Source organism: Musa acuminata, chromosome BXJ1-11 (genome assembly GCF_036884655.1).
Source record: "Musa acuminata AAA Group cultivar baxijiao chromosome BXJ1-11, Cavendish_Baxijiao_AAA, whole genome shotgun sequence".
Lineage (NCBI taxonomy): Eukaryota > Viridiplantae > Streptophyta > Magnoliopsida > Zingiberales > Musaceae > Musa > Musa acuminata.
In genome coordinates, this window is record NC_088337.1 from 32,832,779 (window position 1) to 32,859,468 (window position 26,690).

The 26,690-nt window shown below is 36.7% G+C and overlaps 2 protein-coding genes across 6 annotated transcripts; one reads left to right on the plus strand and one right to left on the minus strand.

Annotated features, from left to right (window-relative positions):
• Window positions 1-589: 589 nt before the first annotated feature.
• LOC135597782 (phytyl ester synthase 1, chloroplastic-like) lies at window positions 590-18,529 on the minus strand. 5 transcript variants are annotated; one of them, XM_065091243.1, is made up of 14 exons: window positions 18,086-18,529; window positions 17,883-17,934; window positions 17,577-17,632; window positions 15,204-15,362; window positions 15,002-15,106; window positions 12,529-12,567; window positions 12,309-12,415; window positions 9,592-9,731; window positions 8,964-9,072; window positions 8,418-8,548; window positions 7,962-8,331; window positions 6,305-6,418; window positions 1,331-1,416; window positions 590-1,199 (listed from the first exon to the last, which is right to left on the minus strand). In XM_065091243.1, exons 1-14 carry the CDS (start codon window positions 18,453-18,455, stop codon window positions 902-904), a joined length of 2,136 nt encoding a protein of 711 aa, XP_064947315.1. In that variant the 5' UTR covers window positions 18,456-18,529; the 3' UTR covers window positions 590-901. The 5 variants fall into 5 exon arrangements, with proteins under 5 accessions (XP_064947315.1, XP_064947316.1, XP_064947319.1 ...); XM_065091244.1 differs by having other exon boundaries at window positions 9,610-9,731; window positions 18,086-18,528; XM_065091247.1 differs by having other exon boundaries at window positions 15,204-15,351; window positions 18,086-18,173.
• Window positions 18,530-22,070: 3,541 nt separating this feature from the next.
• Window positions 22,071-22,520, plus strand: LOC103972415 (phosphopantothenoylcysteine decarboxylase subunit VHS3). Its single transcript, XM_009386751.3, has one exon. The coding sequence runs from the start codon at window positions 22,071-22,073 to the stop codon at window positions 22,518-22,520; it is 450 nt and encodes a 149-aa protein (XP_009385026.2).
• The last annotated feature ends 4,170 nt before the right edge of the window (window positions 22,521-26,690 follow it).

Below are 26,690 nucleotides of genomic sequence, written 5' to 3' on the forward strand. Positions count from 1 at the left end.
ATTATAGTTTATGATATTATCTGGCAACCTAAAATTACATGAAAAGATATATCAGAACCTTCTACATGCATAAGATGGAACTGAGATGCTCTAGAATTAGACCCTATCAATTTGAAAATCTACTTTCTAAGCAATTCCTTCTAAAACCTTGGAAAAGTTGTAGTGATAGTAGGGAGGTCTGTCAAGTGGTTTATAAAATATAACAATAACCAATATATATGGCAGCTTGTCAAATAGGAACATAAAGGCCTCACTTGGCATCAACCAGCATAATAAAAAAATTGAGTTGAGAAGTTTCTATTCTGTACCAGCAGTCTTGGGTGAAACATATCTATATGTAAGACGATGATGTGAACTTATGTACTGCAAGACAGAAATTATCTGCTGATCATTCCCAATATCAATAGTTAACTGTTGTTCATTCAAATCACTGGCCCTCCAAATTTGGTTCAGACAATTGTCATTTATTACTTAATATCCCCACACTGCCTGTTGGGACTAATGAGAAACTGTTGTAATGCAATTACTGATTGAAACTCTGAATTGTCACTATATTAATGCTTCAGTTAGCTATCAGAAGCAGTCACCAGCAGTGGAATCACCAAAATTTACTCAAAATAATAAAATGTTTCATAATAGTTGTAGCCAAAATAGTGACATCTCTAGGACAGACTTTTATCATTGAAATATAGCAAATCAATTCTCCAAACCTTCAGTTTTATGAAGGCAGAAAAATTAGCTTTATTATCAAACTTCTCCAATAATTGATCAAAACCTTCAAATTTTTTAACATGGTCGATGCTTCTTGATTTACACAGTTTGCAACCCTGTAACCTATGCAGTTGAAGATCTGAGTAAAAATGTCTCTGTATTGCATATTGGTTTAGGAAAGTCATCTTTATCATGGATCAAATGTGGGGACTTCAGCGGAATAACCCCAAGAAGCTTGATACAGAGTCCGCTGTATGATGTTCCTGTATGGATCTTCCTCCCTTTTTCTCTTCAAGTATGAGATTATGCGCTCAATCTCTGACTTGATCTGCAGATATAGAACATTTGCATTCTTTCTATGCTTCAGAATGTCCATTCCTCGTGTTTCAATTGGTTTTCCGAATAGATAATATAAACGACCAGGTAATTTTGGAAGAAGTCCAGGAAAATAAAATTGCTGGTTTGAAATCTCGTCATCAACACCAACCCTACAAGCATAAGTAACCCCCCGAGCATGAAACTCTCTATTATATAAGCAGCCACATCTATAGGCTATGTTTCACGAGAATAAGACTATACAAAATGTAAACATTCTCATTATGTGAATTAGAAAATGTACCTTATCTTCCCAACATCTTGATTCATTTCTTCTATCCACTCTTTGACGAATGGAATGTTCTTCTGATCATCATAATCAAGAACCAGCTACCAAGTGCAATACGCAAGTCATTATTTAACCATCACATGAAGAACCATGATAACAATACAAAAATCAGAATGTTTGCAAGGCATACAAAGGCAAAAGAGGGAAAATTGCCAATCGGAAATAGCAAAGAGTAGTCTGGAGAGAATCCCAATAAAGAAAACTAGATTAAGAATGGTTGCTGATATGAAATGTTGAACCCCCTATCCAAAAATAGCACATATTTTCCACAATAACATATGAAAACCACTATATCATAATCAAAACTTGAAGGAGGTTTCTAGAATTACTAGGAAATTTTAAAGATAATTCTAGTAAGTTAATAGCCAACAGAACATTAGTTAGCCAATAACCATTTTGCTTAAGCAAGGTCCATCATACCTTGTGAAGCAACACAAGACGAAGGTAGGCAAATTACTTCCTCTGTCATAGGAAAAAGTTAAGAGTGTTAAAAGAAAGAAATTAAATGCTACAATGGCCAGAAGATTATTGGGCCAATTTATTTTTTCTATTGATCAAACTCATGAAGCAGTTTTTATGACCATGGTTCCAAATACCACCCAAACCGATATATACAAGCCCAAACTAATTGGTCTAAGGCTGAATTGCCGATGTGAGCCAAGGATTTCAAACACTACGGTCTAGTTAGTAGATCACCGCTTGGTAACCTACATAAACCGAATAGTAAGCCTGGTCTAGAATTATTATTATTTGTTTAATTTAGGGTTAGAGTTTAATAGTGTTATCAAAGGCTAGGCACTAAAAGACATCAAGTTTCGAAATGCCTAAGGCCCCAAGTGCTCGCGTGAATGAAGAAAGGCGCTCACCAATATAAAAAATATAAATTATAATTAAGGAGAAAGATAATCATTAAAATAAAATTCATAAAAAATATATAATTAGGGAGAGCTAAGAGAGGAGAGGAGGTACTGCCATTATGGCCTACGAGAGGGAAGGCACCGCCATGCTAGGAGAATGTCGATCTTTGCTTGCCAACTGGCTTGCACACAAGAGGGTTGCTCAATCTTCCATCAGCCAACTTCCATGCAATGGGGTTGAATGCCTAGGGTTTTCCAATGTGAGGCGGTATTTACAACATTTAACCCATTCAATTGAATTGGGTTCAACTCAGGTTGCGACCAGGTTCGAGCGCATGATCGATGCGCCCAACACCTAGGCTCAGTAGCAAACTTAGAATTGCCCTCCTCGGTTGGATCAGAGGTGCTCGGGCCTTGCCTCACCTCATCTGGGCACCTAGGCGAGCACTTAATGATATTTATGGTCTTGAATACCCCTCTCTCAATTGGAAAGAAAATTTTGCCTTGCATCCTACTACTCATGGCACTCGTTGTCGCCAGCCCATCTGCCCATCACCACCAACTCATCCAATACTTTTCTTCCCTTGCCTCTTCCTTATCCTCTTCCTCCTATTTAAGTCTCCTTCTCCTCCTTTTTTTCTTATCCTTCTCCTTACCCTCCTCCTCGTTCCTCGGTGCTGGTCAGTATGCCAGCGTATCAATACATATTGGACCCACGACAGTTCTACTAGGGACCGGAATGGGTTCGGCAATCCATTGATCTAAGGTTGTAACCAGTTAATCTATTATCTCACATGAAAAGTGAAGCTCCAAGGCAGTTCTCCATGATCTCAAAGTCTAAGATGTTTTTATGCTGCTCAGGATTAATGGTAAGAGATCTCAGTGATAGATAAGTGACCTCACTGGTATATGCTCATCAGGACTAAGAAGCCAGAAAGATAATTAGGTCACTATTTAAATAAATAAATATTTAAATACAGGATACCATGTCACTATTTCTTAAACTTTGGTGCAAATTGTAATTAGGTCAATAATGACTAAACCAATTTGTATCATGATTAAGTCGCAATGAAAATTTTCTGCCATATTGATGGAAAAACTCATCTGGTTGCATGATGGACATGACTTGCCAACCTGACAGAACAATTTGTCCAACACGCCCTTTATATTGCAGAACTGATGTAAAGGCACATTTAACCTGACTTGTTTTAATTTGCCATCCGTTATAGCCTTATAGGCATGTAAGACAACTTTTTCTGTTTACATTTATATTGTGCAACAAGATCAGCCTTTAGTCAAGATAAATGACAAGCTTATTACAAGAACTGGTTGAAGCATTAATTCAAATTTAAGAGATATGACTAATCAATATAATACAGTGCTTCTATGAATCTCTATCCTCAGAAATAGAATTAATAGCTTTTCTAGGATCTAATGTTGCTAGAAAGAATGGGTGATTGCTCTGTGCCATGCTTATTGTACGGTGCTGACCCATATATGCTGATGAACATAGGTCGCAATTATTTTGCTGTCATTGTTATATCAAGAGGCATGATAATTCTTGGCTAAAATAAAGACTATATTTTATCTTTTTCTTTGCTCAACTTTATAAAAACTTGTTCTAAATTCCTAAGCATATTAGGACTCTGACATCCTCACCTACAAGCCAAATGGACTAATAGGCTTGACATATGAACTCAAGTCGAAGACCTATAGACCTTGTACAGAGTGGCATACATAATACCCAGCATTTTGGGCAATCCAGTGACTCAATAGATGCACTTAAAATCAGCCGGATAGTTCATACCAACCAGTATTTAGTAGTCCACACATGAACAAGGACACCATCATGTACTTAGCTAGGATTGCTAAGTCATATGACACTCGTGTGACAATTGCTCACAACTCACAAGGGTCAACCTAGATCTTAACCTTGTATAGTCCAAGAAGGACCTATACAGAAAATGGAAGAAAAAAAAATAATTAAAATGATGAATGCAAGGTAAGATCTTTCCATCACCCAAAAAAGATGAGAAAACTGAGACCACAAGTAATATAAAGACACTAGATTTTATACGCACACAAAGGGCTTCAAAGGTAGACATAGGCCCAATGTTCAATTAGCACTTTCATCAAATAGAAAACAAGCTCACGAAAGGTGTTGTGTCACCTCTCAAACATATAATCAAGGTCTCATCTCCTGGTATGTTACACAGGGTTCTTCTCAAACATATAATCAGGGCCTCATGTGGAGGCATTTTTTAGGGATTTTGGCTGGTTTCGGCATCATGTGACGACTGCTCAGCTTGCTCCATATTCAAGATTTACAAGCTATACACCAAAGCAAAATGGGATTGCCAAGACTAATGCAAACCTGTACAAGCTGCCTAATGCAAAAACAAACCAAAATACACTGGCAATACATGAATAAGGGTTATCGTTATTGCATGAGCACCTGCACTGCATGACTGCGGCTGTGGTATAGTGGAGCTGCAGCAACACCCCATGACAACAGAGACCAACACTATTGTCTTTTTTTTAATCCCCATTCTTAGGGTTTTCAGAATCTATTCTCATCTTTCACAAATGTGTGACTTCTTGGGAACCGCCCACCTCAATGTAGGCCTGCCACACATCATTGTCAGATTGATACATCTTTTTTCTCCTCCCCCATCTCCTTCACCACCTCCTCTTCTCCTACATCTCCACCTTGTTCTTCTTCCCTCTTCCTTCCCTACCCCAAAACCAACAATATGGCACCGTAATACATGCCAACATAACATGTGTTGGTACACTGGCATGGACTAGACTCATACCAGTTCAATCGGAGATGGGTATGGGTCTGATACACAATTGCATTCCTTGATATGCAAGAGGAACCTGCACAGCTATACCATAAGGCACTTTCTTTATATAAAGCATGGATTCTTGGTTTAAAAATTCCACATAAAAGAGCAGCTCAGTGCATGAAGCAACACCTCTGTCTGTCTGAGCATGAATTTAGAATCCCAAATATTGTACACTAAATACATACAATTATAAGAAAGTCTAGTTTCATTACTAGTCATACCAAGATTGTCAGACAAGTTTTTCATTTGACTTGGTAATAAAAAAGAATGATAGGAAGATAACTTAGCTGCTAAAACCTTTAAAATGCCTCTTGTGGTTTTCTATCATGGCAAAACCAATTCTCTCAAGTAAATAGAAAAGATCTTGTTAGCCAGGTCTGTTATTCATATCATTACTCTTGCTTTTAGTTCTTTTTATTGATTGTAAAGATTCATAAATGTGAAAAAGGTAGAAAAGAAATAAAAACAGCCAAAATTTTTTGATTAAAAGCCTATAAGGAAAGGTCACAACTTAAAGTTTGAATGCTTCCTCTTCTCAATAAAAATATAGTAGACAGCTAACATCATATTATTTCCCATGTTCTGTGATATGAAGTTATGGACATCCCTTTCTATTCTCCATCTACCATGCTATAGTCCATCTCAAGCGTAGGAAGTGATGGTCCTTAATGAACATTATGGACTTTAGTAGATCCTCAAGGCGGAAAAGATCATGCAGTCAACAAACAACAAAAAGTAAAATGTCCCAATTATTAGAGACCCCGGATTTTTTTCCAACCATTTAACCACAAAAAAGTTGGAACCAAGTTTTGTCATTGTTGGTTTCAGAATCTTTCCCTTGATGAACCACTAAATTGCCTGACCTGGTAAACATACTCCGTGTAATGAAGCTATAGAAATGAAGCACTCACATCCTTTTCTTGGTGGGGACAAGCACTCTCATAAAGTTTATTGTTTATGAGGAAGTCAGTAATCTCATATTGGTTATTTGTACAGTCATCTCAATGTCTTCTGTTAATCTATAGCAAGAAAATCAGTCGATATGAAGCAGGCAATTCAGACCAGCATAACCATTTGCTCCATATTACATTTAAAAGAAGCAGCACCTCACATATGCATAATTAAGATGACAAAAGTGACAAAGATTATGATATTAAAGAAGATAATAGCCTACACATAATTAATAAACTAGTTTTGCTGAAACAACAAAGTCAACAGGTTACCTCCACTATGTCATCCTCTCCAACAACCCCAAATGGCACAATTGTGGCCCCAAAGCGAGCAGCCATTCTAACAAATTCAGGATTCTTTGGCCAAAATAACTTATGTTCTTCACCCTGTAGGCATCCATGCATCAACTCAAATGTTAATGAAAATTATCAGCCAATGGTAGCATCTATTGAGAGTATAAATGTTAGAATTCAGAAGTATATTCTAATAGAACTTTTTTTTATAGTAGACTACAAGAATGTTGTAACTTGTAAGTACTTGAAGCCCCATTGGTGTTTGCTGTTCTTTCTTAGGCTACTGTAAAATAAAACTTCGTTAAAAGGTTGTAGGATGGAAATACTGTTTAGGACTCTAATCATGATGTATTAAGCAGGCTACTCATTGATGAATCCTCATCGAGAAGACAAAATGATAATTCACACAGTTGGGCATATTTAACTGTAAATGGTAGTTAGAGTGGGAACTCACTACCAAAGTTCGTCATACTGTAGCATACTACAGAGTATGGGCGGTACACACCGGTTTGATACAAAAACAGTATGGGTGGTAGATATTGGTACGTCAATATGCTCCACCACACCATGTGTCATTACATCTGTACGGACAGGTAAGACGAACCATGCTCACTACAAGTTCTAATAGTGGTAGGAACTAGAAAGTGAGGTGAAGCAATATTATACTTTCTCATAATTGTTTCGTTTGATTGGCATTTAGTGATAATTAAAAGTAGCTCTCTTTTATTACAACTAAAAGTGGCTTTGAATTTCTAGAAAAGGAATTTGAATTTAAAATTTTATTCACTTACCAAAGCACTAAAATCAACTGCCTTTTTTTCTCCATTTGGAAGTTGAGCTTCTCAATTCCTCAATCAATTTTTTTGGACCAAAGACAAGTGTCACACTTCCTAACTTTCAAGTCCTGGTTTCTTGAAACCACACACGCCTTTGGAGGCACAATTCAACCAATGTATTAACATCAGTAATTTTCATTCTCTCTCCATAGGAAGTCCAAGTAACAAGTTTTGACTGGTTAAAATGTTGTATCGAGTTCTAACAATCAAAAGTTAAGCTGATGTGCTATAGATGACTTGCTCCAACAAGCAAGAGGTATTATTATATCTTATAATGCAACAAGCCTTGATGTCTCATATACTCTTGTAGACCATGTATTCCTGCAAAAAAGGGAAAAGCTCTTTCTAATGGGGTATGAGCTGTATCAACACTTCTCTGCTTCCCTCTCCCCCATCTCCACCTTTCTCTTCCTTGTCTCCCACTCTCCATCACCTCTCTCCCATTGCTGCTTGTACTTTAGGCATGTATGCAGCGTGGTGAGCTTGTTCGGCAAACTTGTGGCTGGAAGCAGTTCAGTTATTAATATATTATTTCTGACATGTCGTGAATATCTCAACCTAATTGTATGGCTTCACTTCATTTAGATCCCATAAATTCACTCACTTAGAAATCCAGAATACATAATTGTGAATGAAAATGATAAAGAACCTCTATGGACCATCAATATAACATGAATTACCATAAAATAAGCAAGTTCGTCTCCATGTTTAAGTGAATTAGAACTTTTAGTGTAAATAGAAAGCTCGCATGATGAATAGGATTCTTTAAAAACAGGTAAAAGAAATTTTAGTGTAGCTACCTTACGATGCAAGGCCTCACGAGCACCTCCTGGATAAAGGAGTACAAATGATCCTCTTGAAAACAGCCTATACATGTTCGAAGGAGTCACAGGCAATGCACCATAGATGCTCATGGTATCAATGGTAGAAATCTCTTTCCGTGAGGTTTCAGTTGCTTTCGAGAACAAAACTGGGTGTCCCATGCCACGTATGATAACTTTTTTCTCCCTCAAAAACTCTTCATAAATGGGACGAAGTTCGAGCCCAATCAGCATATGGTTACCCACTAATAATACAGGACCTTTATCAGGAACCCCAGCAAGATTCCTCACAACCCTTCCATCTTTCAGGGTAGAGAAGATGACTGGACTTGTTGCAACTTTAAACCACCTGTAGTTATTAAGTGTTAGATGTGATTCAGTAAGAAATGTTGATCATCAAACATGATTTGTAAAATAGAATTACAGACAAGCTACCTATCACTTTGATGAATTGTTTTGAAATCACTGACAGATGGAGGAAGGTAATCTGTTACATTATCATGTCGTCTTGACCGACGGTATGTGATAGTGCCTTTAAGAATAGTCAACAGATTAATGCCATCTTCCTGAAAAAGTATGAAAAGTGAGTATTTAGTGTTTCCTATCCAGCCAATTGGTTAGGCTCTGGTATTTTAATTACCAACTATTTCACAATTCAAAAAGCAAGGCTGCTCTACTATAAACAAAGACAGTAGTTCTAACATCTAAGGTTTTATTCAGCTTTCATGTTCAAGTATAAACTGGTTTTTAATAGAAACAATGAAAATTTAGCACATCACAGAGCTAAATTATTTCAATAAACCCAGAACTTGTTGTCTAGCATTGATTTTTTACCACCCAAGTGCATTGGGCACAAAGCCCTCAATGAAACCAGAAACACAATGCAATCACAAATTCACAAACAAAAGTAAGCTATAAAGAAACAGAATGTTCAAGGATTAGAGAACATAGGTTGTCCCTTGATCAGTAATGGCAACTTACCAGTAGTAAGGTATGACCACTGTCCTTGAAATATCTAACTTTGCAATTCTTTAGTGAAGCCCAAAGTCGGTCTGCTTCATCTCCACTTGGTAGCAGGTTATCCTTGCCACTAATACATTTTTCACAGCTACAAGTTATATATCTACATTCTGAATCGAACCAGTAGTCATACTGGACAGCAAACAGGAAGTAATACACAAAAGAATCAAGATATGGAAAGCTTCTTTGTACATGTATACATGTTGGATAGCTTCTTTGAAGTATCTAAATATGTTAGTCTTAAAAGTTTATTTCCAAAAATACCCTGAAAGCAAATCAAATGTGTATATATTGAAGGTCCATAAGTCAACCAAAAAGCAACGCATCAAACCTAATTTTTCTCTTGAAAAGTTGGTAAAGTTGGCAGCATTTTTACATGTCTCCAAGATATATGAATTATGCAAATATGCAAGAATAGACACAACAACAAGAGAAAGTAAAAATTTTGTGACCTAACATGATCCTCAATGCATCTCCTATTTAAATATAATATCAAACTAGAAAAAAGAGTATGTCAAGAAACTGCAAAAAATAAGTAAAAGAATTCATCCTTTGCATATACACTAATAATCATGCCATAGATTCACACCTATATGGTGAAAAGTACCTAGAAAGAACTAGTACTTCAGCCTTTACAGCATGCAGCCGAGAATTCACATAAGCAGCACCTGACTTTAGCAGATTGAGTTTCCACAGAAGAGTGTCCCGGGGTATGATATCTGCCAAATCCTGTTATATTGTATAAATCATGTATCATGGTATAAACAATCTTTGCCAATTAACCCTCTGTGGGGTCCAGACTTTGATGATACACCTATAATTACTATTCACTGAAGGTCATCAATTCTTATGTTATACAAGAGAGGGCAAGAGTAAAAGGACAAGCATGTAGCATTATAAGATAAAATGCATGTCAAATATACTTCCCTTAATAGCTAAACAGTACATCCTAGTATATCTGGAAAACTTTTCTCTATAGCCTTAAGAAAGAATGTTCATACATTAACTTTATTAATCCAACAAATAAAACATTTTGGAAAACAGGGTTTTCTAAAGTTTACAGAAAAAAGAAGAATTTACAATTAACACAATTCATTATGCAGTAATTCAAATCACTTAAAAGTTAAAACAATTAATCAAAACAGCAAATCAAATTGAAAATTTGAAAATATAAATAGTTACGCACTAATCTTGTCTGATCTATCTAGCTATAAACTACTAAATATTCTAAACATTATTCATTGATTTCATTCTATCTTATATATGTTAGATAATCCTAGAAGGCTAGAACCTAAAAGACTGTTTTCGTGGTTCAACTGCACAAAATAATAGAGGCACGCACTTGAAATGAAAGTTTAGATTTCAAAAAATCATGAGATTGCTATTTCATTTTGCACTTTCCTTGTAACATACAGTCAATAAAAGATATTTCTGATAACACTGGATTCAAATATAATAATAAAACAGCTGGAAGTCAATCTGTTAGATCTGGTGTCCATTATTCAAACAGGCATCCACCTGACCCATACTTGTATGACCAAAAGAGAAAGTTAACAATTAAAATATTGATCAGCTGGCTTAAAGATATTTGAGATTAATTTTCCAAAATGAATTAATATCAACTACAGAATTTAGGGTGCTCTTTTTGTAAGCTTAAGGAGTTAATTCATTTGTGGTCCATACCTATTTTTGTTAAAAAAGCATGACTAGAAAAAAGCACCCATATACAGGTGCACAAACACAAAAGATAACAGACCAGTCAACTCTTAAAGATAACAAAGCTGGCTCAGGATTTGGTCCCAGCCACTCAACAACAAATCAAGGTAATTTGTCGTGTTTGAGTTTTTTTATTTCCCTGATTCAAAATATACATATGCAAGAAAGAAATTGAATGCAATGTCCATCTAAAGCTGATCACTGTAGATGATAGAGTAACTGACAGATGCTTACCTTTTCAGTTAATGAAAGATTTGGGCTTAAGCCTTGATGCAATAATAGCCCTGTGTCTTATAAAAATGAGGGGCTTGTTTACTTTTCTTAATGATGATGAAAAATCATTAGATAACGGGTTCATAACCTTGACAGAGTAATAGTGCTGTATCTTATGAATAGGGCTGACTAAGCTGATTTGTTCTTCTCAATGATGATGAAATGATGCATGCCCCTTATCCCAAATAGTCAGAAACAAAATCTTGCTGTTGAATAATGAGCTAATGTGATAGTTTCTTGGTTATTGATTACATTTGCACACATGTGAGGTGTGGTAGTGTGACACCATAAGCTCCAGTCAATCCTGTCCCAAGCCTGTTGGATCAGCCAAAACTGACCTGCATCTGACCAATATAAATGAACCATCAGGTACATGGACAGGGTTGGAGTTGAGATTTTGTGGAACACTAGTGGTCAAGTTGACTTCTGCCAAGCCCTATTGGAAAATTGAGTTGTCAATAGGACCCAGTTTTGAGCTCAAATTGAATTTGGTGTATCTTCTCGGTTTAACAGGCTGGACATAGGCTAATTTAAAAAGATGAGCTTGGTCACTGTTCAGTTACTTTGCCTTGACTCAATGGCCCAAGTCAATGCATCACTTTTTGATGAAGGGTCACTACATGTCATTACATCAGTTGTTTCCCTGGTAGTCATTGTTGAGTGTCCGATTTGAGACTTCAGCTGCCATGAGGACATAAAAGGGCACGTCCAAGTTTGGAGGATCCGCATTTATTACTATAAGAGATTGAAGCATGGAAAACCTTCCCATTCTTCTCTCTCGAGCACATGCCACACATAGAAGCTGATGCAGCTATAGAAAGAAGATACTTAGCAGAAACTTCCCAGAAAAAAGATGCCAAACAGAATTAGTCATTAAGTGAGAGTGTCGCAATGGATCAACAAAACCTACACAAGAATTTAAAAGCAGTAGAGATACAGGTAAAAATATGTGTTGACAAATCAAGACTGGCAGAAAGGATCTCATTAGTGAACATGCTGAGCTCAACTGCCCTCCTGAAACAAAGTGCATATGAACGCAATAACGTAGACCTTGTAAGACTTCAAATTCAGAAATGAGATTTTCTTTAAAGCCTACGCATGAAGAAGAAATAGCACTTATTGAAAAACAAAGCATTGTGTAATTGCATTGGATTGTCCTTAAAGCTTTTGCATGGCAGGAACACATCACAATGCATTGTCCTTCTATAATTGCATTAATAAAGCATTGTGTAAAACACAGTGATTACTGATATCCTTCCATAAATTCTGAACTAGATAGAGGTAGCAAATAGATGAGAATTAATTGAGTAGTCTTACCGAAAGCAAAGGCAATAATGAAGTGAGACTGTTTGACAATTCTTCAAATGTTCGCAGTATAGGAAGGTTATCTTCCACACTCGCCATTGCCATTTTTACAGGATCACCTATTGCCAATGAGCCAAAACAGTTAGTGGAATACTGCTTCCAGAGAGAATAAGGTAACTAGTACCAAGGTTTGCTGTACCGCCTTAGTCAATATGATACGGGTGGTACGTACCAATCCGGCTCGCCACTGAGACATGGCTCACCCAAGTCCCTGTTGGCACGCCCCAGAATTCCATGTGTTGGTACAGCTATACAAACAGGTATGTACCGTACTGACAAATCTCCAAGACGGGTCCGGTAACCAAAAAGACGAACCCTGACTAGTACAATAAGAAAACATGCAAGCGTCTTTTATGACATCCAAATTTTGTTGAAAGGAATGATACAACAAGAAGATCTGCATCCCTGCTTATGGCATCAGCCACATATGGACCCTTTTCCAATTCTATCGGATGTCTCCGAAGAGACAAATGGACCCTTTTCTATGATGGAACTCTATCAAAGAGTACAATGTCACTGTTCAAACAAAGGACCAATACGTTATTTAAATCTTCCTCTACCATTTCTCACATTACATCTTAGCTAACTTACCTCAATCATATTTGAAGGCAAGAATTGATGCTCTGGCCAAAAATTCTCATTCAATGAAAGAACAAGTTCCATAACTGGGGTATTGAACTGGTTTATGTTTAAGTTATACTGGCTGATTTGGATCCATGTCTAATTCAGACCAAATTGATTTATTCTTGCCTCGGATTCCACTTGCCCCTATTCTTTTCAGGTTCAGGTTCAGACTAGTGAAAAGAAAAGAGAATATCACAGGAGAGAAGTTTTCAACTGCCTCCATCATGTCTTTTTCTACTTTTGTGTTCAGTTCCATTGCCACATTGCCACATGCCTTAGTATTGACATAATTCACATGTTGTGCATGATTTGGATCCAAGTCTAATTCTGACCAAATTAATTTATACTTGCCTAGGACTCCACTTGCCCCTATTCTTTTCAGGTTCAGGTTCAGACTCTAGTGAAAAGGAAAGAGAATATCACAGGAGAGAAGCTTTCAACTACCTGCATCACTTCTTTTTCTTCTATGTGTTCAGTTCCATTGGCACATTGACACATGCCTTAGTATTGACATAACTCACATAATGTGCATGATATCCAGGCAACCAAATGAAATTATTGGTGTAGGCAACACCGTAACCCTAGTTAATGAATCTGCTTTGACAAGTCCAAAACCATTTTATATGTATTTTGCAAGGTTTATCCTCGTTATATGTATACATCCATCTCAATATTCTCATCTGAGTGATACCTTCTCTTTTAGTGTGTTATTTCTTAAATACCCAATATAAAGGATCACTACTCACTTACTTCCTATGGAACTAAAGGGGACATCACAATTGCACTAGATTCCAAAAGCTTCTGGATGAAATATTAGCAATTTTCATTCTTTAATATGCAAATATGTAGCAAAGCCTCTTGGATGAACTGAATTCTGTCTTATGAAAAAACATTACTCATCATTCCTATATTTTTCATCTTTTTACCAATCCTTAAGATTGCTAGAGCTCTTTGGCACTTCCACAAGTGTGCCTGACTTGAATCCACCCAGCACCACCCAAACCTTTGCATGATACCTCCAAAAGTTAAATTTTAATGTGAATGGAACTCAACAACCACATTCAATCTCGTGAGATCCTAGTAAGAAAAGGATGGTTGGTTGTCCATCTTTAGATCATATCATTTCCCAATCGCCTAGCCGCAGATGTGCAGGGATGTATCATGCCTCGTTTCAAAGCTCCACCATTTGTCAACGTGCTTTTGATGCTTTATGGCCACATGGAGAATTTATTTTATTTCCTGAATGGTAACTTAGCTAAGATAGCTATGTTGGTTGTTTGTCATATGTATATCAGTAACAAATTGTACCAGATCCTCTTTTGCTTCTCTAAACATTTCTCACTTTATATTCAACAAATGGTAATCTCAAGATCCTATCAATCACAAAAAAATCATAAATTGGACTAGGACAGCTGGTGGAATGACTTGATCAAGAATACTCGGTTGATGACCATATCAGCACACTACTTGCATAATTTTCTGATGTTGAATTAGAAGAAAAACATATCACAAAGTAGGGTTTTGAATACCGGTCCGTATCTCAGTACGATACGTACCGGTATATACCATTGGTACGCTAGGGCGTACCGATGATACACCCTAAAACCTTAAAAATATCTTCACCTATCACACTAGGGCGTACTGATCGGTATGCCTCAGTAACGATCGAAATCCAGGGCGGTACCGGTCGATACGCCTCGATACCGGTCAAAACACTGGTACTGCCCGGTAGAGGATGGTCTGTGTACCAATATCCTCTCGGACCGATACATATCGCCCATACCGGGCGGTACACATCGAAATTGAGAACCCTATCACAAAGTACTCATGTCATCTAATCTGATATTATATGCACCATACTATCATAGCTTAGTTACTAAATTTGCAGGAGCTAATTCACTCAACTCCATAGCATCTCATTCCTTTGACCGAAGTTTAACAAAGATCACTCCTGATCAGAAAGTGTAAATCTATTATCTATTATATGAAGCAAAAAACGAGAATGTGATAAAGACACAAACCCATGATAAAGCTAAGAAGGTAAGGAACAGTAACATGAAGGTTGCTAGGTAGAGCCTCCAGGATAGGGATTAAAGGCTGCACTTGAGATTTGCCAAATGATGTTGCTGAAGGAAATGATGCGTACATCAGTAACAACTTAGATAATCAAGAATTATTTTAAAAAATTTTGCAAGGCCACCAAATAGCATTTGTGCTACAAACCTGGATTGACTAACACTAATACTAAGTCAATGTTAGGATTGCGAGCTGCAACAGCAAGAGCTAAGCATCCACCAAAGGAATCTCCAACAAGATATATAGGCTTATCCGGAGACATAGCATGCTCATTCTTCACAGAGTTCTCCACAAACTTTACAAGTCCTTAGTGCAAAAATACGATCCATTAGGATTAGGAAGACCTGTGCTTTTTAACAGTTTAGCATATACAAAACACCCCACAATCCACCAAAAGAAAAATAAACCACCCACAAAAACAAAAGACGAAAGAGAAAGTAATATGAAACGGTCTTCCACAATCAAGCATCATCTATAAGACAAACAAGTTAACAAGATGCAAACAGAAGCACTTTAAAAATCTGGAGGCAGGATGAATGTCACTTTGACTAGTAGTAAGAGAAAAGCTAAGAATTCAGTTTTTTATCAAGCCGAGGCTGCACAAAAAGGATAACATTAAGAAGTTTCATATGCTAATATATGTTCATGCCAGGGCATCAATAGATGATACAGCCAGGCAATGAAGGAGTTTGAAAAAAACAACAATTGACAACAAGACATTGCTTGACTCATTCATATGCACTAGCACTACTAGGAACAGAGAGAACAACAAGCCATAATGTACTAACAATCTGGGGCTAGTTACATGAATCTTTTTTTTTTCAAAATTTGGTGTAAATCCATGATCACAAGATCCGACCAAGTAATATACAGTCTGTCAACTGTATATTGCAACGTCCTTCTTCTATGCCTAGGATTGAACAAAAAAAAAACATGCACAGGCATAGTTTAGTTGATTACTACAAAATAAAACATTCTAACATGATCCTTATGCTGTACTTTTAAATGGGAGTAGAAAAAACTTTCTTGGTTAATGACACATACCCCATTACGTACTACCATAATAATAAGTTGATGGACCCTATATTACAACCACAAAAGAATAAGTAACAAATATAGGGAAAGTAATAATGCCAATTCAACACTCAACTTACTAAAAACAACTCAAAAAGGGTTACTAAATCTATTTTGATACCCCAACTTCAAGGATGAATTCAAAGTACCAAGTGAGAATGAGATGCTAGTTTTGGACTGAAATTTGAGCCAAACATGCTGCACCATAATGAGCAGTAAATACCATATGACCATCATACGATCATAGTTTATTTCCATGCAAAATCTATAATCGTATGTTAATGTCTAAACATTGCTACACAGTTCATCGCATGTGCCGATAAGTTACAAATGGCACCATGCCTCAACAAATGCATTACAGTTTTGAAATTTCATATGCAGAAGTCAAAGGTAGTCCTCAACAACGAAAAGATTGCTTGGTGTATGTCCAAACCGAATCAGTACAAAAGTACTTGGAACAATTGTGCATATAGTTTTGCTTATCTGCCTTAAAATTGGATAGTTTTGCTTGCATATATAAAATGAAGCTCAGGAAAACATTTCATTATCACTCACTCCATCTCAAATACAAAGGGATCATCATGTAACCAAGATGAGCTTGGTCCCCAAGGGCACTTCACAATTGTGAGAGCCACCAAAAGCATAACGATTCATTCAGAATAAATATATTTGAAAAACTATCGTGCATGGCCTCTCTCATTGAGGGTTTTATCACCACATACATAATTCTTATGAATTCTAAGCGGCCCATCCATGATCACCTATTTGATCTGTATCAAAAATCCACCATTGCAGTAATGATTAAAAGGGGTTTTCCTAAGGTGGCTAGCTACTAAGTCTCTATGCATCTTTAATCATTATAGGTGTCCGACTTGTTCAATAGGTGTGGTAATTATTCTTAGAGGTGACTTTTGTGGCTTTATGTTAAAAGAGCAACAAATTACTACTGAAGAAGGATCGTTTTCCTTAAAACGTAGATCCTATTTGTCCAAGGTAAGCAAGCATGTCTATATAAGCTTTTGTCTTAGTTGATACCACATAAGGATAGACATTTCTTACAAACACTCCCTAATTGTTTTTAATCTTTTCTTATAAATCACAAAAAAAGTTGTAATTTAAATGAAAACCAGATAAATTATTGTCTCCACTATAAGAAATAAAAAATGTTGATGCACAACAAATTCTTTTTAGATAGCTGTATAAGTAAATTCATCAGATTTTCTTGTAAATCTACTCTAGCTTACAAGACTAATTGAATCAAAAATAGAAAGAAAAAAATTACCTGCCATAATACATTACATTGATTCCAAGAAATATTACATTGCAATTTATCCCATAATCTAGCAATAGAAACATCCATAGAGGAACAGTGAAAACATTTGTAGCAGAAGGAATTGCCAAATAGAAGGAAGTGCTCAAACACACAGATTAAAGAATGATCCAAACCTTCGAATGGTGTTCTATCATTTATCGGGATGTGCAAGCACCTTACTTCGAAAACCCTGTAGATCAGAAAAAATGGAAAGAATACCGATCATAAACATAATCAGAAATTGGGAACAAAAATTCACTGAATAAAAAAAAAAACAAAAGTTGTTAAAATGAGGTAATGCAACAATGGCGAAGGTTATTCAGCAAAAGACAAATAATAAAGATTTGTAAAATCTTGCGAAGACTTAGTTCCCAATTTCTTGCAGAACTCAACGAGCTAAATTCATAAATCCACTCATTCATACTGCGTAAGCATCTTACTTTCCAAGAGATTTGTGATGCAAAATCAACCCCATTCCAACGCCATCGGTACCTGCACAAAAAGAGTCGGGTCAGAAACGTATCCTAGTAGATATGAATCAATCGCCAATCTCGTAGAGATTGTACAAGTTCATGAACGAAATAATACTTCCGTTCAAAAAACAAACAGAAAAAGAAGATCGAGAACCAGAATTAAAGATCACCAGGCAAGAAGAGCAGCAAAGGCGAGTCCCTTATCGGCGCCCCGCATTCGACAGGGCAGAACCAGCGAGGAGGGCCACCGTCGGGCTTATCGATCGCCTTGGCGGCGTCGAAGTAGTCCTTGACGCTGACGGCCCCGAACCCATCATCATAAAGCACGTCCAATCCTCCATTCTCGGCACCGGACACCTTCTTCACCTGTTCAGAGTGACCGAACGACCGCCGAGCCCGGTCCGACTCCAAGCGAGGCGCATCCCTCGCCCGACTCTCGCTTACCGCCGCAAGCCGAAGCCTCGGTCTGGGAGGGCGAGGCCGACACGGCGAGAATGGCAGGGAAGGGAGCGCGGGGAACGGGGACGAAGACAAGGACATGTATGAAGGACGAGGCGACGAGAATACGGGCGAGACGGAAGATGGAAGCGATCCAAAAATGAAAGTTGGCAAAGATGGCCACGATTCGTCAAACTATAAATTAAGCCGGTCAATTTACCGACCGTTATAATTACCAAAAGGTTTAGAAAGAAAGACTAAAAAAAAGCCCCAAACATAATAATAAATCAATTTGTAATTTTTTTTCACTTAAATATCCATCCGATCATTTTTTTCCTTTAGGAACGATAAAATATATCTTAAATCTCAAAATTATATTATAAAATTTAAACTTTCGAAATCGAGTGTCACTTTATTATTATTATATATTAAAAAATTATTTTTTTATAAACAATAAGTAACAAAGACGAAATTGAAGCTCAGAATGTTACGATAAACTATCAAACTCTTTATCATCGACTAAAATAGTCAGCGCCTTGGAAGTCCATCTACTATAGTTTTACAAAAATTATCAAGTTATATTTATATATATATATATATATATAATATGAATTGTTTATACTTGGATGGTGTTCAAAAAGAAAAATGAGGACAAATTAGAAGGATGAAAAGTTGGGATTCCAATAGCTTGTAGCATGGTTTTCTCATCCCAACTACTCGTTTCAAAGCCCCACAAGTCATCGTCGTATTTAGCAGCATGGTTTCTTCTTGATCTTTGTGATTGGATTATGTGGCTGTGGATCGTTAGATGAGGAGAGGTGCACCAAAGCAAGCCTTACCTTCTTCGACTTCGGGAGGAGGTTGACACAGACACACGTCGTCGTAGCGTGAACGAAACGTATCGAGAACGAAGACCTCATGAAGAAGAAGATAGCAAGAGGGAGGCGACTTCTGTGTTCAGATTCTTTGATGCTTGCTTGCTTACAGTTCCAATTGTGAGCAGGTGTGGATCAAAAAGAAAAGGAAATTATTATTATTATTATTATTATTATTACAGGCACTTTCATTACGATCTTATGATGAAAGTTTTTTTTTTTTCTTTTGATTCTTTGATTAAAAACAAACCATTCGAAGGATAAAATTACTTTTAAAAATGAAAAATATTTAGAAATTAAGGGTTAGTTTATCAATAAAAATGTTTTGTATATTAATATATCTCAATATTAGTTGTGATCTGAAACATCACACTGAAAACCTCCTAAGATTTAGACACCCAAAGTCCTCGATTCGACACCCAGAAAGCTGAATCAAAAGACACTACAGTTGAGATCTTATCATCATATTGATACTGTACAACAACTGTGAATGCACTCACTCTTCTGGTGGCACACTGAGTCGAGAAGCTGTTTGCAGACTCCACTGCTGTGTCTCTCGTCGGTGCAGCTTCCGTTGTCACTCACTTCCGTTGCAACCTTTTCTTATCATATGGGGGAGAACACAAACAGATCATATCATTCTATGAACCTTCAAACACACGATTACTGTAAAACCCATGCACGAGTGAGGTGAGAAGGTGCAAAGATGCATTCCGATCGAAATTAGCAATGGAGTGATGCATGGACGATAGATAGCTTGCACGTACAAGAAAGATTGCTGCAATTAATTGAGAGGAGAGGGGAAGGGGGTAGGAAGGTGGAAACATCAACGTCGCTGTTTCTTGTGGAGAGCTTCGCTACGAGATTGCATTTTCCGTGGGCAAGAACAAGTGTGATTTCCATGTCTGAAACCGAAGATCGATCCACAAAAAGTATTCTATTGCTAACGAGCAAAATCCGAAAAAAATTATTTCGATCAATCGACTCAATGGCAACACTGTCCTAACATAATTAAGGTATAGAATAATTTATCTATTTTATTTTATTAAATCTGATATTCAAAATATTTAAAAAAAATTTCATCATCATCTTATATGTCAATTTAAATTATCATCGATATATAATATATTATCATGATATGACATAATAAGATAACTGACTAATTTATTTATTTACGAATCAATTTGATGAGATAATCGATCCGTTAATTTATTGAGCTTATGTCTAATTTAACAAAAGTACTTAGAAAAAAATATCGTTGACGTCTTAATTAGGTCGATGTAGTCCGAACCTATATACGTAGGGTTGTTTGAAGTATTCTCATGATATGATATAATGAGATAACTGACTAATTAATTTATTTATGAATCAATTTGATAAGATAATCGATCCGTTAATTTACTGAGCTTATGTCTAATTTAACAAAAGTACTTAGAAAAAAATATCGTTGACGTCTTAATTAGCTCGATGTAGTCCGAACCTATATACGTAGGGTTGTTTGAAGTATTCTCATGATATGATATAATGAGATAACTGACTAATTAATTTATTTATGAATCAATTTGATGAGATAATCTATCCGTTAATTTACTGAGCTTATATCTTATTTAACAAAAGTATTAGAAAAAAATGTCGTTGACGTCTTAATTAGATTGATGTAATCTAGACCTGTATACATAGGGTTGTTCGAGGTATTCTCGAGAGGAAACATTAAACTTCTTAGGCATCACATTTGTACGAAAAGCAAGGTCAAAAGAGATTTCTTGACTAGTTCATCCGACAATCAAGTTAGTAACCCGAGATATATTAGTACAGACATGAATAGTTAAACGAAATCATCTTTCTTTATGTTAACGACAAGCTTTTATGTCTAATCGTAAAGGGCAAAAAGAAGCTTACAATTATGTTTTTTACCATAAATGGTAAGAATAAAGCTCGTAGTTTTCTTTCTTATCATAAATGATAAGTAGAAAGTTTATGATTATTTTTATGATCATAAATAATAAGAACGTTTCTATTCACCTTTTAGCACACATGACAACGATGATGTGTCGGATGATTAACCGATAATATATCCCTTATAAATCAATCTAAATCATATTTAACTGACAAGATAACGTAAAAATCTTATTTGGAATCTCTCATTCTTTACTTATCCTTTGTAAAAATAATAATAATAATAATAATAATAATCATATAACTCTAACATTAGCATAACCCAATGATTTCAAATACTCTTTTATCGTTTGAAATATTATCTCGATCCAAATTAATATGCACTCAATTCTAACTTAACAAAAGTATACCCACTACTATAAGTCAATCAATGGAGTTTAGAGGATGTAAAAGGTTGTATCGACATCTTTTGTCTCCTTTCTTTCGAGAAGGGGAGGAGATGGGCGTGCACGTGTTACAATGCCACGTCGTTTTCTTCTAGAAGGGCCTGTCCACTAGCGTGGAAGTCAACTCGAACGGGCCAATGAACAGAAGATATAATACTAATAATGGTGACATCATAAGGCAAAGGCATGTGGAGAAATGGTGTCGAACGCACACCACCGCCCGACCACGTTTGACGTCTCGTGGGATCGCCTCTTCCACGGACGGAGCACCGTTCGTCCTCGGTGCGTGTGGTGGGCCACCCCACCATTCCTCCACCTCAGCAATCATTTCATTCAGTATTTTGATTTGTTTTTTTTCCTTTTTCTTTTTTCTATCTCTTGCTAATAATTCAAAAAAATGATAATAAAAGAAAGATAGTTACATCTATTCAGATCAGATCAAAATAAAAAGGTAAGAGTATATATATGTTGTTCAGGAAAAGAGTGATCTGTCACAGTGGATGATAGCAACAGCGTTCCAGCTCAGCCACAGCCACCTTCTCTCCTCTCGCCTCTTCCCGGTATATAGTTGCACCTCGGGAGGCTCTGCTGGTGCCACCACATCCGCACCTCCCATGGAGACCTCAGGAGACTCCGAGGCGGCTTCCGATCCCGTCGCGGAGGACGACGACGACGACGATGACATGGAGTCCTGCTGCTGCATCGACGACGACGACGCTGCTCGCGCCAGCTCATGCTTCTCGGAAGGTGAGTCGACCGATCACGACGGCGGCCGTGAAGAAGAAGCCCAAGACGAAGAAGGTGACGGTGATGACGGAGCTCCTGCGGAGGACTGCAGTACGTTAACGCGGTCATCATCGGGGGCGGAGGAGGAGGAGGAACGGGTGGTGGATCCCGGAGAAGAGAACAGGCTATTCTGGGAGACTTGCTTGGCTTCGGGATATCCTTAGAGAAACGGGCTCTCTCTCTCTCTCTCTCTCTCTCTCTCTCTCTCTCTTCTCTCTTCTCTTCTCTTCTCTTCTTCATGTATTGATAGGTTTCTGTGGAAATTAAATGACTTAAAAATAAAGCATCTAATAATTATTTTTCTTTTGTTCTTTGAAGTGCTCAGATGTACCAATAAATATCTTTTTGAGGACCAGTTGACATGGGACTTGACCTAACCTTCATTGCCTTCTTCTTGTCTTTGGACCAGCAGCAAGCAGATTACAACATTCCAACACCAATACTTCCATCACCAAAACGATGACCAACCAAACCCAGTCAACGTACTATTTTAGAACCTAATTAATATATATAATTAGAATTTCAACACAACACGAAACTAAATCTTTATGGAGTCTGGAAAAGCAAATGATTTTGATCATGTTTGGATCAGAAAAATCAGCAATATAGTGGAAGGATAGACCGAAAAAACCCAATGAATTATGCAAACACCAAAGAAAAACTTGCTAATATCTTGTGTTTTTTTACTTTGCTCGTAAAGAGGAAAATATTAGAATTTGAGATTATGGAGGGTTTAGATGGAGATGGAGATGGAGCCTTCAATATGATCCAACTCCACTCAAATGAGACCAATCATATAAAAATTGGATGATAATATCAAAACCCTTTGAGCCATCATCATCAATGATAGGATGTTGGATAGATAAGTCCATCATCTCCCACATCAAAAACGAGTCGGATTATTGTTTCGGAAAATCTAGTAGTATTCGAAAAATAGAAACCATACATTATAATGATCAAGCAAAGCTTAGATCGTCCTGTTTTCATTGCCTAATTATTTTCCTATATATATATCTTAATGATTGTTTTCATGGGAATTACTAATGTTGTTCACTTGTCCATGAGTTAATAATACTAACAAAAATTATACTTGGGCCGACAGCTTCCTAATTCTCATAGAAATAAAATAGATCCCTATTTATACATGTTAGAAGAGAGAATTTTACTTAACAAATTTACAACATCTAGTTGGGGAGATCTCGGCTATTGTGAGAGAGTCCGCTAGTTGATCAGCCGTATGTATGTGAGAAACGCGTAGTTGATGTCTAACAACTTATTCTCGCACGAAGTGAAAGTCGATAGCTATGTGTTTCATCTATGAGTGGAATACTAGATTAGCACATAGATAAATGGCTCCGACATTGTCACAATATATTGTAGAAGTAGAGGAGATGTTGATGCCAAATTCTTTGAAAAGATTTATGACCCAATTGAGTTATGTAACAGCGGTGGCTATGGCACGGTATTCAGCTTCAGTTGTAGAACGTGTAGCTGTCTTTTGCTTTTTAGAGCTTCAACTAATTGGATTAGATCCAAGGAAGAGAATATACCCAGACGTGATTGTTCTGTCATCAAAATTCCCTGCCCAATCAGCATCGGCAAAGGCGTGGAGATTAAGTGGGGAGTGTTTGCAGAAAAAGAGGCCATGATTGATAGTCCCGTGAAGATACCGTAAGATTCGTTTGATTGCAGACCAATGCATAGTAGATGATCAATGCATAAACTGAGATAGTTTATTGACCGCAAATGAGATATTTGGATGAGTGAGAGATAAGTACTGTAAGGAGCCAAGGACTTGACGGTATTGAGTTGGGTCTGTAGTAGGGCTTCCATCACAAAGTTTGAGTGACTCGCCAATAGACAAAGTTTGTGCCACCTACTCCATCACATATACATCATTGGGGTACACCATCAATCTCGAAAAGTCTTTACGTCCCGTCATGTTATTTTTATAGAGACTATATTTTCATTTCACAACCCAACCCTGAGTCTCCTACTATGCCACAAACTTTTTGGGATACACCATCAAGCTGTCGTCTACCTCATTAATCGTATGCTCACTCCAGTCCTTGAGTATGAGTCATCATTTGAAAAATTATTTCATAAATCCTCGAACCTTCAAAAACTTAAAGTGTTTGGTTGTCTATGTTATCCGTGGTTGCGTCCATATGCCTCACGTAAGATAACATCAAAATATAAACCTTGCGTTTTCATTGGATACTCCCTTGATTATAATGCCTTTTGATGCTATAAACCCCTTGAAGTTATTTACACTGATGTTTAGGGCCCCGCTCTAATTATTTCCTTTGATAAATTCAGATTTTATATTATTTTCGTAGACTATTTCATCAAATACACATGGTTATACCCTCTTCACCATAAATCTGAAGTTTCAACGGTCTTTACCAACTTTCGATGATTGGTCGAGAACTTCTTTCAGTCTAAAATTAAGATTGTTTACTTTGATGGTGGCAGCAAATATCAAGCCCTCACATCTTGCTTATCTGATTGTGGTATACAACACCTCAAGTTACCTCCACACACTCCTCAACTCATCGGCTCTGCTAGTTGAAATTGGTCTCACACTCCTCCACTCATTTTTATTTCTCAATTCGACAAACAAAATCATATCTCAATTGAATTCTTTCTTAATTCCTTTAAGTAATAAAAGTCATACATATTAATTGGATTAGATCTCGGAAGATCTCATCAAATTCCCTCCCAATTATTAATTACATTGGATTAGAACCTAAATTTAGAGTTGACATGTCTTCCCAAGAGAGGATATATAGCAACATCGAGTTGCTCACCATAGGCCAAAGAAGGAGATGCTAAGAACCCACACTCACTCCATGCAAGATTTGAACCCCAAAAATATAAATTGTATAACGTTATTATTTATTATGATGGATATATATATAATTGATCCCTTACCTACCCAAGTGCTAACTATATGCCTTGTGAAGCTTGTGTGAAGAGTGATGTCAAGACATGGAGCAGTTTGTGTGAAGCTTGTGAGCTTATCACTCATGGGAGCATTAATTGAAGGCTGCAATGTCGGGTGGAAAGAAGAATAAATGGAAACAAGTAGAGACTGCCTTTGAATTCGAAATGACCCAAACACAATTATGATGATGTTTTTGTATGTATGTATGTATGTATGTGAAGAAAAGAGAAATATCGAGTGAAACAATGATCAAGAAAGAAAGAGGTTTTTTCTCTTAATAAATAGCTGCTTTTTTTTTCTTTTAAGAATTCTTAGGTGTAACCATATATGCCTTCAACTCAAGAATAATCATAGAATTTGGGTAATTTTGATCTTCCAATCTACTGCACACTTCAAATAAGGTTGGGGTAGAGTATAGTGAATCTATTTGATGACATGTCCAAAAATCTATCTACGATCCTCTTTCGATGCTCAAGTTGATAGAGACGACGATAGTACAGTACTAAAAAGAGACTAATATGATGTTGATGATGATAGTAGTCGTCGATCCACCTTAGAATATTCTCTACAATCGTAAGATGGATTAGTAGTACATACACTTAGGACATTAGTGATGATGGTGTACCAGATATACTCATCGAAAAATTAGAATAGAATTTGTTGTCATGGTGATTTTGTCTTGATTGACTACGACTACCATAGTACAGTAGCAATGTGTGGTGTTGGTGAGTGAGCTCGACGATGAAGAATGTTGTTGTAGTGCCACTTTCTCAAAGTTTGAACTTCTCGCTTGTAAGGCCCGATTGGAAGGAAATATGTCGCATTCGCTTGATGAATCGGTCATAAACAACAGCTCATGAGCACCCAAATCACAGTCATCTGTCCAATCGAGCTTGGTGGAATGATCGGCGATTGGGGATGGAGAGGATTGAACATCACTTTGAAAAGGAAGATTAGGTTTGAGTGGCACAAAAAGAAAGTTGGTTTTGGAATTCCTATATTTTTAGGATGACATATTAAATATTTATTTCAAGGTGGATTATGATTAACCTCTTATCTCCGAATCATATCTTTTGAGTCTTAAAGGGATTTAAATTATTTGGAGAATCACAAATTCAAGTACAAAAAGAATCACTTATAAATTAGAGTTTTTTTTGTTTTATAAATATCATATATATATATATATATATATATATATATATATATATAAGGACTTATAAGGTATTATGAAAAGATACGATTGACATCTCGATTAGGCTACTGTAGTTTTGATCTACGTGTGTAAAGATGTCCAAAGTGTAATTGAAGTGTTTCTAAAGCGAAAACGTTAAGTTACCACTTACATAAAAACTGAGGTCGTAAGATCTCTTTAATATCCAAGTTAGTA

Bases quoted from the DNA above. Each gene is read 5' to 3' on its own strand.
- LOC135597782 (XM_065091243.1), bottom strand. From the start codon at position 18,455: ATGTCCTTGTCTTCGTCCCCGTTCCCCGCGCTCCCTTCCCTGCCATTC. The intron at 17,935-18,085 runs GTGATCTTTAAT...CTTTTTGTGCAG, and splicing joins TTTGCTGCTCTTCTTGCCTG to GTACCGATGGCGTTGGAATG. The intron at 12,416-12,528 runs GTACGTACCACC...CATTGGCAATAG, and splicing joins CTCAGTGGCGAGCCGGATTG to GTGATCCTGTAAAAATGGCA.
- LOC103972415 (XM_009386751.3), top strand. From the start codon at position 22,071: ATGATAGCAACAGCGTTCCAGCTCAGCCACAGCCACCTTCTCTCCTCT.